At 34.1% G+C, this 19,645-nt stretch overlaps 1 protein-coding gene across 2 annotated transcripts in view; it reads left to right on the top strand.

Annotated features, from left to right (window-relative positions):
• Positions 1-19,325, top strand: part of LOC150105785 (glutamyl-tRNA(Gln) amidotransferase subunit B, mitochondrial-like) — a 119,116-nt gene extending 99,791 nt beyond the window's left edge. For both annotated transcript variants that reach the window (XM_090393587.1, XM_090393588.1), the window contains exons 10-12: positions 5,922-6,045; positions 16,851-16,940; positions 19,066-19,325. In XM_090393587.1, the coding sequence (XP_090249713.1) occupies positions 5,922-6,045; positions 16,851-16,940; positions 19,066-19,206 (355 nt within the window). In that variant the 3' untranslated portion in view covers positions 19,207-19,325. The remainder of the gene's footprint in view (positions 1-5,921; positions 6,046-16,850; positions 16,941-19,065) is intronic.
• The last annotated feature ends 320 nt before the right edge of the window (positions 19,326-19,645 follow it).

The following is a 19,645-nucleotide window of genomic DNA, read 5'->3' as shown; positions in this document are numbered from 1 at the left end:
GAAGAAAGTGTTTTTTTTTATAATAGAGGAAATAATGCATTTAAAGGAAAGGGAATTTGCAGTTGAGCTACTTTTTTCTGACTGGTGGTTTTTCCTTTTCCGTTGTTTCTGACCCTAGGTGACCTTGTAGGCATTGCCCACAAAGTGTTCCTGGTGAGATTTTTACAGGGTAGTTCACCATTGCTTTCCCCAATTTTATCTGGGCTCAGGACTGGCATATGGCTGTGACGTATTCATGACTGTAATCCACATGTGTTCACAGGGCTGGTTTGCTTGTTCTGGGGAATGAAAAATCTGGGTTTCTGGGTGAAAAAAAAAAAACCTTCCTCTGTATAAGACTGGCTAACTCACCTCTCATCTAAAGAGACCAGATTAAGGTTCCTCATGTCACTGACAGGAATTGAATCTAGGTCTTTGGTCTTTCTGACCATCTGTACTAACGGAGCTATGGAGACTCTTTTTCTGACTGGATAGATATGCTAATTAAAGCTATTATTTGTCTTCTTTACTAAAATTTATAATCTCAGTTTTGGTTTAAATCTCTCTTCTGATTGGAAGGAATTTAATAAAATTAGGATTTGGGATCTCTTGAAATTTATTATTCATTTCAGTTTTGTTTTAAAATCAGACTATGTTTTGTTGACAGTTATTTTGAGTCCTCAGTGCAGTCACAAGATCCATCATGAGTGGCCAGACTCGATACAGACTATAATGCATATCATATCCTGACTTGAACTTAGTGCTGCATTCACTATCCCCTTTAACAATGCATTTCCACTCATTCACCACTCTTCATATACAGCTTTCAGAGCTTACCTCTCATTCTCCCATCACCTATTACACAATACAGTTTCTCTATATATATCTTATAGACTTATGTCTCAGTCATATCACCTGTTCTACTTCTATCTTCAGATTACATTCCATCTGTATACTCAACATCCACAAGCTGGAGACAGTCTTGTTCATGCAATTCTGAACAACTTTTTTCTAAAGCTTCCATTTATCCAGTGATTTGATCTGTAGAAATCCAAATGTGATTGATATACTCAGTCTCTTATGTGGTGGCGCTATTACCTCCTTATCTCTACTTGTCTCTACTCATCTTTGCATTTTGACAGCAGTTCTTGGTCCCACTGAAATGTTTCATAAAACTAACATTTCAACTTATGCAATGTGCCAAAAGCAACTCTCTGTCAGAACTTTTTTGATGACAAATTAGTATATCGCATACAAAAGTGGGTTTCTGCAAACCAGATGAAGAACATGTGCAGTTAACAGACAAAACATATTATCCCTAAGTTACTTCAGCTTAATTCAAAGCCAACTATAATGAATATTCATTATGTGTCTCACTCAGAAAAAACGAAATTTGCCATCCTCTTGCAAAGGGCAGTCTTATCCTGCCTCTGTGTTATCCAAAAAGTGACAAGATGAGAGGTAACAAGGTTTTTCTTCTCAGAAGCTCAGGTTTTTATCCCCACAAAAAAAAACAATGAAGAACATATTCAATTAATAGGCAGTATGTAGCCCTGTGGCTTCAGTTGCCTTATCTTTAATTCCACCCATCCTAACCATTTCTGTTGTTAAACTAAAATAGTGCAATCAATTCTACCTCCTTTTTCTACTGTCTTTCCATTTGACATATTCTTTGATAATTTGCCAGAAGAAAATGAGAACACTGTCATCTTCACAAGAGACTGGCTGACTCACCTTCATTTGAAATCTCTTATAAATGTTCCTCCTGTTCCTAGATAGAAGTTAAACCAGTATTTTTTTAACCAAAGGTGTCTCAAATGTTCTAAAATGATAGGTGCAAATGATCAAATTTCTCCAAAGTTTTCTGTATCATGTATTTGAAAGTGAGTAAATTAATCAAAATCTTCTGTAGCTGGATGTTAATGGAATCCATGTTGATCGTCATTAATTAGAACAGAGAAGTTACCAGGTAAAGACAAACATTGAATGCATTTGGAAATTTGTTTTTGTGAGGTTTCAGTATGGTTTGAGAAAGTTGATGATTGATAGTTTTATGTACTTAAATGTGAAACTCTGTTCTTGATTTTCTTTGGAAATGGAACAAAGCAACGATTGCTAATAATTAGTATCGAACTTGCTTGATTGTTATTATTATTGTATGGAAATTTCCATGGAGTCTGAACACTCATCGCAGGAGATCAACTATCCACATACTCTATCATACCTCTCCTTGAACCTGTTAACATACAGAGCACTAACAATTGACTCTGGCAACCCATTTCATTCATTTACAATTCTCCAAGGGAAAAATTTAGTCCTCACGCTCCACTAACCACACTTCTACTCAATTTTCAGGAATGACCCTCTTGTTTTACTGCTTCCTGCATCATTCCTATAAAACACTTTAAGTAACTTTAACGTTTCTATCATATCCCCTCTTTTTTGCCTATCAGCCAACTTCTGCAATCCACACACCCTCAATCTATCTTCATAGGGAACATTCCACAGACCACTCACCATCTTGGTCACCTGCCTTTGAAACCCAAGAGACCAGACCTGAACACTTATTACTAATAGTTACTATTAAGCTACTTAATTTTGTTAATAGTAACAATAGATAGGTTTGATTTAGTAACTTCCAGTGTTTTTTATAGGGATGGTATGCAATTGTATGGCATATCATTATTAAAAGTGATATGTGATATAAGGATGTTGTACATTTAGAAATATGTAATACATTTTGGAAAATTATGGAGACAACTACCGTGTTTGAATAAAACTTTAGTTTAATATAAACCAAAATCCACATTCGACGTTTCGACCTTTATATCAAGGTCATCTTCTGGAGCATATATACTATATACAGAGAAACAAGCTGCACTACAATCTACATGGTTTGTTAAAGTTACTGACCAACCGTTACAACAATTATTGGCCTGACCTCTGGTGAAAAAAAAAAAAAAAACTTACTACATCAATGCTAGCCTATTATTAATATTACCTATTGGTTGTAAAATTACATTGGGAGCAACAACAAGTTCTATATATATATTAACACCATGATTATACATATAAATTCCAACCAGTTGGTATGGAAGGTTGCCTAGAGTTCCTGAAGTATGCTGGATACTAAATATTAGGTAGGCTGAATGTGTGCCATCCAGATTCTTGGAATTTTCTTTCACACCAGGTTTTTGTATGGTGTAAAGAGTGGGTACTTTTCCAGTCGATTTGGTGTAAGGTGTTGAGAGCATGATCTGAGAGGCATGCTTCACCAAAATGGTTATATTTAATGTGTCTTATGTGTTCTTTCTTACGTATAGGGATTGTACATCCTGTTTCACCAATGAACGGTAAGTTATTACAGGTGCAGTGGATGCAATAAACTCCAGGATGTGCCAGTGGGAGGAGAGGATCCTTAGAGGAGTTGAATATGTTTTTAAGTTTTGTAGGTGGTTTAAAGGTAGCATTGAGTTTATAATGGTGTAGGATTTTGTTGATTTTTTCTGATAACCCTTTAATGTATGGGATGGCTATGGTTTTACTGTAATCTAGATTCTTTTTTGATAATGTTTTAAGAAATACTTTATTAATAGTATTTTTGTTATAGCCAATTGTTGTAACGGTTGGTCAGTAGCTTTAACAAACCATGTAGATTGTAGTGCAGCTTGTTTCTCTGTATATAGTATATGTGCTCCAGAAGATGACCTTGATATAAAGGTCGAAACGTCGAATGTGGATTTTGGTTTATATTAAACTAAAGTTTTACTCAAACACAATAGTTGTCTCCATAATTTTACAAAATGTATTCGGATCACCGTGTAAGCCTAAAAGAAAGGAGAAATATGTAATATTTACATTTTCTTTTGTTCTTTACATTTTATATTTACTATATGAAATTTTTATTAAAAAATATGGTATACCATTTTTACTTTTTTATATATATATATATATACACACTTGTACAATAAATTTATGCTTAATGAACTATGTATTATACAGGAAAACCTCGCTTAACATGATTAATTAATCCATCAATTAATGTGCACTAAACAAAATCGCTTTAAGCAAATACAATAAACAATAGGAATAATTATAATTCATCCATCAGTGTTAGTGTAAATTTGGAAAAAAAAAAATTAAAGTATAAGCTATATTAGAGAATAAAATCAAAGTTAATAAAAATCAATTGCTTAAATTTTTATTTAATGTCTAAACATTTGATTGAGCTACTTTTTAACAAAAAAATTAAGTAAAGATGTTTGAATCGTGCTCAACTTTTTCATCTTGTCATGCAATTTGCGATAGCTGGCGATCTCTCTGTCAAGATTTTGGCAGACTTTGAAGCTTCATTCCATATTAGGATCATCATCATCAAACAAAATTTCCTTAGTATACTCAATGTGATTGAAAACTAGCTCAAGTTCTTTTGCAGTTAGCTTCTTAGTCGTAACATTCCCTTCTTTTTTGCACTCCTTATCTTCTTCTTCATATGTACGCTGTTCTTTTAGTTGAAGGAGATCGTTCTCACTTAAATGTTCTGAATGGGAATTGAGCAAGTTTCTCATATCTTCATTATCCAGTTCATTAAATCCAAGTTCTTTTCCAATTGTGCTGATTTCTTCGATATTGTTAGATCTTGTATTTTGAACATGATAATCTAACATAGTCTTGAGTTTAAAGTCATCTTCTAATAAAACCATAAGACGATCTTTAGATACTTTGTATCCTGGTTCAGATGCTTATGGCTAGGGAGGCTTGGTCTCTTTTGGAAGCGTATGCCAACATACGCTTCCAAAAGAGACCAGTTTTGTCGACGTTGAATATTTGCCGATCATCATAATTATCCTCCTGAATTATCCTTTGTAATTCTTCAGGAAACCTGGCTGCAGAATCTTTATCAGCACTAGCAGATTCCCTAGTTATGCTTACATTATGCAGTCCGGTTTGATTTTTAAAATGGTCAAACCATCCTAAACTCTCAGTAAAGTTTTCACATTCCTCTTGAAATTTGGTCTCTTTCAATAAGGTAAAAATATTGAGAGCTTTTACCTGAATATTCCTTGTACTAAGAGGTATTCTTTTTTGGTTATAATCCTCAATCCAGAGTGATAGAAGACGCTCCATCTCGATCATTAAATTGCTTCTATGTCGGGTGATCTGCATCAAACAACTTTTCCTTGTTCTTTGTATTTTCTTTGCTCTTGTTTAATATAGTCCAAACTGTAGACTCACTGTATCCCAGGGCTCGCACAATCATTGTATTATTCGCACCACTTTCATGTCTTTTAATGACTTCTAGCTTTTCTGCTCACTGCAGATTAGTTACAAAAAATTTCGCATAATGTAAAAAAATTGCGTTAGCTGATTAATCACTCCCTTAAAGCAGGCAATAGTATCATTTCACTCAATCGTGTTAACTGATTATTACGCATATCGAATTTGCATTAAGCGGGGTTGTTCTCCTGTATACTTAAATTGTTTTTTTATTCCAGAAACATCACTATGAAGTAAATTATGAGAAAATAATTTTTTAGTTTTCTTTTCATATTCTTTTTATTTTCAATTTTGCCTATTAGCAAAGAATGAGCACAGCATGTTTTGTTTTACCAAAAAAAAAAAAAAAAAAAAAAAGCACTGGTAACTTTATCTAAATTCATAACTAAAGTTATGAATTGAGTTAAGAGGCTCCAACTAGCAGCATAATCAGCTCCCCCCCCACACACACACACAACATACAAACACACAATTAATAAAATAATAGAAATACAAATGATAACAAAAGTTATTTTGACTCTTTTTCTACTGCTACTGCAGGCTACCAGAAAATCTTATTTTTACAATATGTCTTATGCTTTTCTCTGTCTTACATGATAATTAAGACAAAAATTGTCATGTAAGTGATAAATTTTGAAATTTTCATTAGACTTATTCTTTCACAGTCGTGTTGTGCCTGAAAGAGTTGGAAAGATAATTGACCTCATTGAGAAAAAAGTCATCACATATGACATTGGTGCTAAAGTCCTGGATATGATGATAACAAATGATGAAAGGTCTGTAGAAGAGGTGGGTAATTTCAGTAATGTAATGAATTTAGATTTTTTTGTAATACTTTGAAAATATTACAAAAATTGATTTTGGTACTGAGACTGGAATTTGGTAGAGATACTGGAATTTGTCTGACTATTGTAGAGGCTATAAAGCTGTAAATTTAAATTATTTTATTTCATATCTAGCAATGAGTCATCTTTCTGTACTTTTTTTTTTATATTTACTGTTCTGAAAAGACAAATAAATAATGGACTAAATTAAAAATGTAAAAAAGCAAACCTATATAGAATTTTTACTCTCCCTAGCAAATACCATTTTCTAATAGTACAACACTTTCTGTTATATAGTCGACCTGTTGCTATTAGTTTGATCATGCTATGGCTTATTTCCATGATGTCTGTAATTTCCATGGTGTCTCTAATGAAGCCATCAAGTATTGTCATTGCAGAAGCTTAATCTGAGAGGAGATTCCAACTAGACTTCTAGTTGGAAGATAATTTTCCTTTCCAGATGACATTCTACTGCCTTGCTTATTGGAAGTCTAAACTTCCAATAAGACTAAACACAGCAAGGTGCACTTGCTGTGTTTAGTCTCCAGAACAGGCTTCCAGTTTCTGTTTCCTCTCCTCTGTTTTTTCCTTCTTACATGAAGTGCATGAGACACCTTTCAAGGGCATGACCAGTCCTTGCGCATGTTAGGAAGTGCGACATGAAGTATCTTGTCTTTGCTCTCATTTATGGTTTCATTGCTGCAGCACTGTTTTTGCCATCTTTGTCATTTTCCTTTCTGATAACTGTTCTGTTCTCCTTGGTTATTTATCTCTAGAGCAGAATTACTGAAGTCAGATGCTCAAATACTGGGGTCATCTTCTTTGGGAGACTTCAGTGTTTATAACTTAGGCTGGTTTCCTTACTTGAGTTCTGCTGATCAGGCTAGAGGATACCAAAGTGCATGTTGTCCATTTAATCACAGTGACAGATCATCCTAGACATCCTCCTAATACCTTGGACCTTATCTTGACCAGCTCTCCTCTTGAATGTTGGCTTGCCTTTTGGTAACTCAGATCACAACCCCATCCTGGTTTCTTTTTCTGTTGTTTGGCATGTGATTCACTCACTACTCTTTTCAGTTTTGCGTTTTTTGGTGGTGGTAGTGGAAATACCATGCAGGATGAACTCTATGATTTCTGCAGATTTCATGGTCTGGTTACTGTTCCTGGAGAACAGAAACTTATTTTTATACAAGATACAAGAGCTTCTGTCTTTCTATGCTTCCAAATCTCACATCTAAATAATACTATTGTAACATCATTCAAAGATGACATTCTTCTATTCTGGTTCCTATATGGATGACCAGAGTAGATCACCTTTTATCTTCCTAGACTGAAGGAACATTTTTCTATATGCCTTTTCTAGACTTCACTGACATTGATGAATCCTGAGTGACTTGAAAGCATGGTTTTCCTGTCCTAGTGATGTCTCTGGTTTTGCTTCACATTTGGCATATACCTTATGGAATGGAGATGGGCTTGTATCCAGCTTGTCTTCGAGTAGGATGATGGGGTTTGGACTATTGCCTCACTGCTCACACCTCATTTCTTTTTTAAAATAAAGGAGATCATCAGTGGTCAGCCTCTTCATTACTGTACATACCACCAATATGTATTCTGCTATGCTTGATCCACCATTCTGCTGGCCAACATTTCTCACTTTTGGACATGGTAAGGTTTGAAGAAATTTGTGTGGTCCATCTTGACATTTTTAGAGTATTTAATGGGCATTTTAAATAGATGCCTGCTTACCTCGCAACCATCCTGTGGCTTGTTTTTTACCCTTTGCATTTAGTCATTAATTTTTCTCTCTGGTTGTTGTGTCATGGAGGATAGTTTTGTCTTTTATTTTGCTGGTGTCTGATTGTTCCAGCTCTGTACCTGTGCTGTGTACTTCTTTCTCCTGTATAGAAATAGTCTTTTCTCATGAACCTCAAATCCTATCCATGGTTTGCTGATAATGGTGCATTCTGTCTTCTTCTTTATTTTATCTCTTGTAGCACTATTCAACTTAACTAACCTTCCTCATACTGTTTTCCCCAAAGACTGCAGTTTCTAGCTATTCATAAAAACACTTCAGTAGATTCTTCTTCTTTTAATGTAACTATTTAACGATGTGTTAAAGGTTTTGTAATTTCTCATGTTTATGGGTTGATGTGAAAGAAAAAAATATAATAAAAAATACTGAAAAGTTAATTGAAGCATAGCAGCAGTGGGAAATTTAAAAATTCACTATAGCAAACTACATTTACTATCAGATACAGTAACATTAAATTCCATACCAATAAAATTATTCATTCTCTGAAATGTAGTTGCATCTATTTTTTAACTTAACAGCACAGTGACCATATTAACATTCGTATCTGTTGCCATGATGCAGATGTAAGTTGCTTTAGTTGTGAATAGTAGCTCCACTTAATGTTAGCTTTTCCTGGACTTCCTCCTTAACTTCTTGTATATATCCTGGACCTCTGATATTTCTGTCCTTGCAGACAGCCTCACTACAGCTGCTCTAGCTGAGTCAAATAATATTTTCTTCTTATTTTGCTATTGGATCTCCAAGATTTGGATTTTGTTTTCACTTTTTAACTAATAATATTTGTACCATTGATTCTATCGTTCTTACCTGACAGCTGTATGCTCAACTTTGATTTGTTTTAAAACTTTCATACATATTTAAATGTGATCTCATGTAAACTCTTCTGTCTTGAAAGCCTCTGAAGATATGTCTGTCAGTAATAACATAATATTACTTTTTGCATTGTTATATTCATTTTGGATTCTCTCATAATGCATGTATTTATGATGGAATATAGTGGTAGTAATAACTCATCCAAGTGGCTAGAAACACTTATAGTTTTAATTAGCCATACATTTTTCCAACATTTCTGTTAGCTTTTGATTTATTTCTTACTTGGATGTGTATGTTTCTAATAAGAAACCTACAGGTTTATTTTTCTTGTCAGTTATTGTTTCTATTGACTCAAAAAATTCCTCTACATCTCTCTTGTGACCTCCAGTGGAGCCGTAGACACAAATAAATACCATTATCCAGTTTCACATTTTGAAATTTGCTCACATCACACTACTTGAAATTATCTCTCATTTAAGAGTTTATTGTGGTGTTCATGTTGTGTTTAATGTTTATTGTATTCCTTTCATTTCCTAATCACCATTGTCTGAAAAAAAAATCATCATCATCAAATTCCTGACTTGTATCATAAGGGGGAATACATGATATTATAATAGTACTACATGAAAAAATTATAACATTACTAACTTCCTATCAACAATTTTCCTCCAAATTAATCTGTTATCTATCAAGACTCCAATATTATCAGATCTTATATTTCTGTTTTCTAATGCACTTCTTACTGTATCAATCTACCAAGATCTTGGTTTTCCTCTGAATTATTTTCTCTACCTTCTTGGTCATCAAAGACCTGTTTTGATTATATGGTGATTATCAAAACAGGTGACCATACCTCCTAAGATTAGTTCTGCTAACACTTTCCTGAATGCTAACAATGTCAAGTTCTTTCCTAATAGCCCCATTTTTTAATATGAACCTGCCATTGATGCCACCTGTTCTCTCCCCTAATTTTTTTTCGGAACTCTCATATCTATAGTCTCCAGTCTTGGATCAAGTGTTTTATCTCTCACCCAGTGCTCAGATTCTTAAGATAAAATTGGTTTGAACATAGTTTGTATACAGCTTGTATAAATTTGTATTTGTATAAATTTATTCAGTTGACTTCCTACTATACTAGCTTTTGCCATTTCTCTTGTCTATTTCCATATTTAATTTGCCATCTTCACCAAAAATGATGCTTATATAGCTGAAATGTTTTGCTTGTTCTATAGGTTCTTCATTCAGAATGCAGTTGATGTTTTCAGTATTTCTACCTATTGTGATACCAAATTTATTATAGTAGTTTTTCAGTTTAGTCAGGGAGTTCTGAAGACTTGTACAAGATTTATTTAGAAGTATAACATCATTTGCATAAAGTAAAGAGCTGAGATTAACATCCACAAATTTGATATCAGGCTAAATACTACTATCCTCCATAATGCGATCCATATATAGGTTGAATAACAGTGGAGATAATGGGCACTCTTGTCACACACCTGATATAACATCAAACCAATCATTTTATATCTCATTCAGTTCTAACTACTTACGACTCAAATAAAGACCAAGTATTGCTTGATATAATGTCCCATTTACACCTCATAACTATTGCATTTTGAATAACTTTTCTCTTTGCACCTTATTTTATGCCTTTTCCAGATCTACAAAACTTAAATATAGATTCTTTTTATATTCCCATAATTTCTCAAGTATTTGTTTTAAAGTGAAAATCTGATAATCACAGTCTCTGTTTGACCAATCCAGCTTGTTCTTCTCCAAGTGCACAAAGATATCTACACATGTATAAGGCACCAGAGAAAAATAGAGATCTGCAAGTCATCCAACTGTGTCATGCAGACAAGAGTATAAAAAAGAACATACAGGTAGATTATTATGTCTGTACACGAATGCTAGGAGTATCAGACACAAAGGAATAGAGTTTGTTGCCCTGGTCAGTATGTTGGGACCTCAAATTGTAGGCATTACTGAGACCTGGCTGTAACAATCAGACATAAACTGGCATTGAGTGTAAAGGGCACAGTATTTTTAGGAAGGGTAGACAGGAGAGGAGGGGGGCATGCTGCTCATGATATCAGATGACTTGATTCCATTTAGAGTTGTGACCTATGATTGTAGTATTAGTAACAAAATTTCATGTGCCAGTGAGTTTGAAGCCATCTGGTGTGAGAATGGAATCTTACAAGATCAAATACATAGTGGGGGTGTTTTTACATGCCTGGTGGATCAGTTGCTAGTGGTGATTAAATGCATCACCAAATAGAGACAATGGGCATGAAAAGAGTAATCATAATGGAAGATTTTAATCATCCAAACATTGATTGGGGTAGCAGTAAAATCTTATGAGAAGAATGAAACTGAATATATCGAGCTGTTGCGAGACAACATCCTCAAACAGCATGTGACAGAAGGAACTCAAAGTCAAAGAGTGTTAGATTTGATTATAGTGTCAGATGGTGTTTCAGTTAAAGACATAACTATTCTGCCTCTGGTTGGTGTCAGTGATCATGTGGTACTCACTTGGGAAGTGGCTAAGTTTATGAATATTCCATTCAGAAAAGGTTACATGCTGAACTACAAAGCAGGAAATTATCACCAGCTGTGGAGTATACTGAGATCAGTACAATGGTATCAGTTTCTATATGGGAAGAATATTGACAGTGCATGGAAATCATTTAAAAAATACTTAAATGATGTAATATCAAATGTGAATCCAAAAATTTATTTAAAACCCTATTTATTCTTCGAATCCAAAAATTTGAAGAATAAATAGGGTATGAGTCAAATGGATGTACTTTGTAATCTTATTAGCAAGCGATTCATAAGAAAATTATGATGTGGAAGTAATACTGTCTTCATAAGGTATTGATGATGACCATTATGAAAATTATAAGCAGCAGGCCATAAGAGTCACAACTATTATACAGAAAGCTAAATCTGAGTATGAAACTGGTTCTGCAAGCAAAAGACAACCCACAAGAATTCTATTGATATGGCGTAAGGGTGACAGATGCAGAAGAAGCTGTTCGGCTAATGAGTGCCCATTTTGCTAAAAGCTATCAACTTGGTGTATGCAACATTGAGTTCACTACTACTTCTTCACTGGATGAAGAAACTCAAGTGTATGAAGAGGAAGTATTAGACCTGTTGCACAAACTGAATAAGAATTCAGCAATAGGGGCTGATGGGATATCAGTACGGGTGCTAAAAGAGTGTTCAGCTGAACTGGCTATTCCTTTGATGAGGCTATATAATTTGAGTCTCAGACAGGGAAGATTCCTCAGAAGTGGAAAGAATGTATGGTAATCCCATTGCACAAGGATGGTGCAAAGACTGATGTATCCAATTGTCGACCAATCAGCATCTCAGGAGTAGTGGTGAAGATTTTGAAAAAATTGGTTAGGGCTCACATTCAGAAATGAGTTGACAGTGAATCTCTGCTTTTCAATGAACAGCATGGGTTTACTAAGGGAAGGTCATGTTTTAGCAATTTGCTTACATTCTATAATAATGTTGCCATTGATCTAGACAAGAGGAATGGATACACCATGATACTTTTGGATTTTGCTAAGAATACAACATGGAAGACTGTTGCATAAATTGGAGAATGTTGGTCTGGATTACAAAATATTAGCATGGATGGCTGATTGACATATATCAAAAAGTGGTATATGAGGGATGCGAGTCTGCAAGATTTAAGGTATTATAAGAATTATAAGAATAACCAAGATCTAGTTAGTAGGATATGGGAAGAGCATGGAGCAACTCCGAGGCTTACCAACGCCACTATCTCTTTATATGGCGTATGGACGTAGATAGTTATAAAGGCTTAAAACAGCTTGGGCTTATGCAGAAGGATATACAAGTTCTTTCCTGGAGGGCCCACTAGAGAATGACTACAACGATAACTAGAACAGTCATAGGGTAAAACACTTGTAAAGGCTTAGGCCTATATCAAGTCTGGACATGATGTAAGGGTAGTACTGCCCATAACCAGTAAATAGATTAATAAAAAAAATAATAATAATAATAAAATAATCAGTGGTGTACCACAATGATCAGTCCTTGGTCCATTGTTATTCAATCTGTACATTAATGACATTGGGAAGGATTTGACAGGCAACATAACGTACTGCTATTTGCTGATAATCCAAAAATAGGTAGGAGGGTAATCAGGAATGATGCTGCTGATATGCAGTACTTGAAGAATGATTTGAATAGGCTGGAACTATAGACATGGAAAAATGGATGTCAGTTCATCAGTAAATGTAAAATCATGCACTTTGGCATTATTAGATATCCAATGTTGTATTATATTTGTGGGATTATGCTACAAAAAACTGATCAGGCTCGGGATCTTGAAATTCAGGGTCCATGCAGCATAGATTGCAAATACAAACTCAAAAGATAACTGAAACGCTGAAACAAACTTTCACATGTAAAGATAAGAATGTCATTTTGCCTCTTTATAAGGCCTTGATAAACCTCATTTGGACTATTGTGTGCAGTTCTGGTCTCGCGGTTTCCATTGTGATTGTGATACAGTGGCGATAGTTTTAAAAATGATATCAGGATTGGGGAATACAGATTATGAAGACAAATTGTGGGGAATTTTTCAATTTATGAAAGGTTGGACAAGGACAAGGTGGCATCCTTGGAAGCTGAGAATGAATGCTGCTAAGAAGGGGATATGATCTAGAGCTTTCTCTCATAGAGGGTGCATGATTAAAATGGATTGCCACATTGGATATTGTGTGTGCAAGCAGTGTGAATGAATTAAGAACAAGTATGATAGTTGGTGTGTGTGTGTGTGTGTGTGGTATGTGGCCTCCCAAGATGAGTAGTCCCTGACTCCCTGGAGGTCTCTCTTAATAATAATAATAATAATAATAAACACATGTTAATCTCACAAGGCTTTTTATTTAGACCACTGCTGTTCAAGTTGTACATCATTGATATTGGGAATGATTTGAGGAGGAATATCCAGTTGTTTGCTGATGATGATGATGATGATGCTAAATTTGGAAGAATGATCCAAATGAACTCGTAGTTTTTGCAAAAGATAATTGCGACATATAGATGGGACTACACTTCAAGAAATTGATGGGGCTAGGAATTTGATGGTAATGGCCAATAGAGAGTTGCTTAAGTTCAGAGGACATTTTGTAAAAGTGGCCAAAATATCTCAAGGATCACTTGCATTTTAAGAAACTCATTGACAAGTAGGGATAAGGCTGTGATATGACCATATCTGGACTATTGCGTATAGATTTGCTTCCCTGAGGAAGAAACTTAGAAGAGAAAAGGTACTGTACCCTTTATTCCTGGAGGGATAATGACTGGTAAAGTGTTGGAAGTGAATGGGAATATTGAGTATGCTAAATGTCAATAAGGCAGGAGGACTAGATGGAATTTCACCACATGTTTTAAGAGAATGTACTATGGAACTGAATGTGCCATTAATTAGCTTGCAATGGTCTTGCAATGAGACAGGTTCCTGGAGCTTGAAAGGAGGATAAGATAGTACCATTGCATAAGGATGATGGTAGAATGGAGGTATCAAACTATAGGCTTGTTTGTATTTCTTCTGTGGTTGTTAAGATTTTAGAGAAATTGGTAAGAACTTGTATACAGAATTGGGCAGATGAGAGTAATATTATTTACCCTCATCTGCCCAAGAGCAGTGGATGAGAGTAAGGTATGCACTGTTGTTTTTTTGGGGGATTTTTCAAGGCATTTGACAGGGTGGGTGCCACAAGACAAGTTGATTTTTAAGTTGCATCATATGTTGGATATCAGATTAGTGGATTTGATTGGTGATTGGCTGATTCTATGATATTGTCACAGGACTGCATGAAGATGTTCAGTTGTTTGCAGATGATGTGAAGCTGGAGGGGGTGGTATTAGTAATAGTGCTGATGTTTTGGCTCTTCAAGAGGATTTGAATAAGCTGGAAAGGTTGGAAAAGGAATGATAATGTCAGTTTAATGCAACTAAATGTAAGGGTTTAAAATTTGAGGTCCATAGATGGGATGCTTCATACTCACTTGATGGAGTTATTCTGAAAGAAGTGAAGGAAGCAAGGGAATTTGGGGTGATTGTGGATAGAGATTTGAAGTTCTGAGGACATATTGCAAAGGTTATGAAGACATCTCAGAGAACTGCAGCAATGTTGAGGAGAACATTGACATGAGAGATAAAAGTATGCTAGTCCCATTGTATAAAGCTTTGATAAGACCACATCTGGATTTCTGTGCTCAGATCTGGTCACTGGGATTTGAAGGGGATGAAATAACCTCCGAGAGGGTGCAGAGATGGATAACAGAAATGATATTAGGGCTCTACAATGTTAATTATGAGGGTAGACTGAGGGCTTACAGACTGCAGAGTTTGGTGGATAGAAGGCAAATGGGGGGGGGGGATATGATCCAGATATTTAAGCTGTTGAAGGGTTATTATTGTATTAACACTGAGAGTAAAAGGGTAAGAGGTAAGTTTTTTTGCATGGAGAGTGGTAGGAGCATGGAATGCATTGTCTGAAAGGATGGTGAACTTGACGACTATGGATGAGTTTAAGGAGTGGTATGATAGACTTTGTTTTGACTTCCCATGATGAGTCTTGTTACTCCATGGAGGTCAGAAAAATAATAATAATAACTTGAGGATGTGGAAGTGATGAAGAAGATTCAGAGATTATTGACCAAAATGGTGATTAGTATGCAGATAGACTAAGGGTGTTTATGGATTGTAAATTTAGTTGGTAGGGGGAATAAGGAGATATGATAGAAACATATAAGTTACTAAAAGGGTTTTATAGAGTAGATACTAAAGACATTTTTCATTATTTGATTGCACAGAAGAGAACAAAGGGTCACCTTTGGTAGTTGCATGTGTGGTTAGCAAGCATATGAGGGCTTTCCAAAAGCAGTTGGGAGTATTTTGTCAGTGAATGACTTTAAGGGAAGATATGATAGACATTGTGTCAATAATGGAAGATTTGAACAATGTCAGTGGAAGATTTGAACTAAACATATTCCAGTTACATGCTTTAATAGTGGTTATTTCTTTTAGATGCACTCACATGTATACTAGACTTAAACTTAATTATATTATTGAGATTCTTAAAATTCTTATTGCAGTAAACTAAAAAAATCACAATTTTTCAAATTTTTGAGAATACATAAATCATACTTATGATTGAGGTTTGACTGATGTAATAAAGCTTGAGCACTTTCTTTGAGCATGTCTTAATTTTTCAAAATACTATTCCTGTGCAATTTGGTATTATTCTATGGGATCCCATGGCTAGTGGGCTAATTCAGACTTATAAGGTGTAATCACCAAATTTTGATGTTTGAAGATACATTTTGCTGACCAGTTTTGACTGAAGTATGATGTTCACTGGAGCATAGCAGTACTGGAGAAAACTTTCTTCTTCTTCAGGAGATGATAAAAGCTGATAGATATGAAAATTGCAATAAATGAAGAAATTTGTTAACAACCTTTGCAACCAATTTTGAGGTGACTGTTACATATAGAACAGGAATTCTATATTGAGAACTAGCTTAATTTTTTTTAGTTGTTTTAGAATTACAGCCATTGAGGAGACAGAGTTATTTGATAGCATAGCTGTGATTTCTTTAAGATTTAAATATTAATCATTTTGAGAAGAATTATGAACAGAGAATTGATTTGTATAATGTACAGAGAAAGATGGTTTACAATAAATAAAAATAGACAAGGGGGGGGGTCTATTTCATGTTTAAGATGAAAGGATAACGTTCCATGTGATTCTTTTTCAAAATTAAATTTTGCTGTTAGGAGGCAGATTATTGTTTTGTTTTGTTTTTTCACAGAAAGATTTGCAATTCTTGATCTGTATGTTATCAACATAATAGAACCAGAGCTTTGAATTTATGGAGATTGAAATTTTTCTTCCAGATGTTCCATAAATTCAAAGCTCTGGCTCTGATTTGAAGTTTTGTCTTAATTTTTTTTCTTTTTGTTTTAATTTCTTTAATGTCTATGTTTTAATTTAATCTGAAAAATCTGAAATTTTTCAGATTGAAATTAAATTTCATTTATAACCAAGTGAAACAACTTTCTACAATTGTTTTCAGATTATTGAAGCATTTAATTGGTCATTAATCACTGACACTGAAGAAATTAAACTTGCATGCCAAGAAGTCATTAAAGAAAAAACTAAAGCAGTGAGTAGCAAGCTTAAAAATTTACCACTGAATCCATTACTGTTTCTGTAGTAGTATCTTTCACTATTAAAAATTTGTAAATTATATTTATTTGCTAAAAACTTTGGATATAAACTTTGATATTCCTTTTTAAGTAATTAATTTTCATATATATATATATATATATATATATATATATCCAAATTGACACTTGGCATGTACTGCCAAAACTATATGTTGAGACATAAAGAAAAAAAAATTGATGTTTAGCCACTGTCAGTAGGCATGATTTTAGTTAAAACACATTATAACCATTTGTGCTGGGGTAGTAAAATTTTGGATGATATGTTTAAAATTTGAATGATATCTTATCCAAATTTCAAATTCACATTTATATTTTGGAAAAAGGCCTATACTGAGACTAAACTCTTGTTCATTCTGTAGGTCATCACCGAGTTCATTCTTTGAAAGTTGATAGTAATTACAGAACTCTAAGTCTGAACAAAATATAGTTTTCTTAAGACTTTTATTTCTAGTACTTTCATATTTCACTATCCATTTTATATTTTATGTATTTTTGCTTCAGCGCATTTCTTTTGTAGGTGGTTCACAAAAGGGAGCGTAATGGGGGGAAAAAATGTATGCTTTTATATATATATATATATAAACAGCAATTGCAAAACTCTAGTGCACTGAAGATCATTTGCATTATGGTAGATGAGATTAGATTAGATTAGATGTTAAATGATGAAAGATTAGATGGTAGATAAATTTCATCACCTGACAAAACCACCATGCTGCTTATTATTGGAAGCCTGATATGGCTTTGAAAACTCCATGCTTATTTATACACCACACTTTCTTGAGCTTCTGGCCCAGATATGAATCCAGTAAATCATCATTCTCATGGTCTAAATCTTATCTGATGAACAAAAACATTACCCCCCCCCCACCACACACACACACACACACACACACTGTTCAAACTCTTCTGACAGTAATAAAATTATCATTATAGACATCTCTATTGATTGGTAAGCTAGAGCTCATAAATTCCAACAATATGTGGCGCTTAATTTCTCCACCTAATAATTTGAGCTATGCGTTTATTCTTTAAGCTTCAATCATTAATATATCTGAATGGAATGACCTTCAAAATACACTTTAAATGGCTATTGTCATCTTCTTTTAATGAGAACACTCCTTCCCCTGCTTCCAGTCAATTACCATAATTTTTTCCATTTCATTTTTGTATGTGTGCAGATTTTAGGGACTTTTGATAAATACCCTGCCTCCAAACCATTTTTATTAACAAACTGATCTTGTAAATTTATAAAGCTGTAGGTATGTGCAGTGCACATCTTATTTAGAATCTGGTCAAATGTCATTAAACTAACGATTAATTCCTGTCCATCACGCAAATTAATGAAGTTAACTTTTTTTTTTCACTTTTTGATTTAACAAATGACTGCAAAAAATTATCCTGTGGTCTTTTCAATAAACTCGGTTTTAAATCATTCATTCCCATTATCTTAAATATCTCAATTTCTGTCATTTTCCTTACAGATAGTTTTATTTTGAATCTTTTTTTGCCTCACGCAAACATACTTCATTAATATTTTTATGATCTAATGTTCATTAAATATTTCCCACCTTCATTATAATAACCATATCTTGTTTAGAAACTTCCATCTCTCATTGCTGGATGAATCCATTCCCTCAATGGATTCATCCAGCAATCATCTATTTTCATCCAAATTATGACTAAAATTATTTATAATTTGTAGCTTTTGTCCCAAAACACTTATTCTCTACTAAATCACCTTTTACTGAACTTATGCTTTGTTTCTAGATAAGTCGGCCACTGTATTGCCTACCTCATAAGTAGCTCTTTTCAGTTAAATAGTTTCCACGTTTATATGGTTCTGCCATCAACTAATCTTCAGTGACTGAGGATTCTTTTGATACCTAGGCAAAAATTTTATGTTGCTGTGCATATGTATGTGTGTGTGGGGGGGGGGTGAGTGCATTGCTTTAATAGTAAAAGCATTTAATATTAAAAAAAAACATATTTAACTTTTTCAGATTGAAAATTTATAAATAGTATGTTTCTTTTTATAATACATTTTCCTTTAAATATTTTTAGGTCAGGAAATATAAGAATGGACATGTTAAATATATGGAGAGACTTATACAAGGAGTGAAAAAGAGGACAAACAACAGAATTCCAGATCTTCCTATCCAAGAAATGTTGATTCAGTTGCTTAAAGAAGATAACAAAAAATAAAGAAAATGTTGCCATTTTGAATGGATTTGTAACAAAATCTTCCTACAAAATACTTGTAGGAAGTCTCATATGTCGTTTTTAAAGTTGAGTAGATTCGGTATGAATATAAGTCAACTGCATTTGTGTCATCTGGTTGCTTTCTAAAATATGCCATTGATCACTTTTGAGGGCTTAATTCAAAAATCCCTAAGCTTGACAGCTTGACTAAGAGAGCTGTTTCTTTGATTCTTGTGGACTAGATGGACAAATAATTCTCATGAACAGAATGCTAATTAGGAGAGAGAGATTAGTTTTTGATTTTAAAACTAATTGTAAAGACATGAATTAATTGTATCTACTGTGCACTGACTCAGGATTCTTTTAATGTACATTGAAAATACAGAAAAACATATAAAAAAAGAAATGCAGTGTACAGTTTATCTCACCTTCACTTGCAAGT

The sequence above is a fragment of the Typopeltis vanoorti genome, chromosome 6 (genome assembly GCF_054136105.1).
Source record: "Typopeltis vanoorti isolate ZY-2024b chromosome 6, IOZ_Tvanoo_1.0, whole genome shotgun sequence".
Lineage (NCBI taxonomy): Eukaryota > Metazoa > Arthropoda > Arachnida > Uropygi > Thelyphonidae > Typopeltis > Typopeltis vanoorti.
Note: the sequence above shows the minus strand (reverse complement) of the source record. Positions and strands in the feature narration are given on the sequence as shown.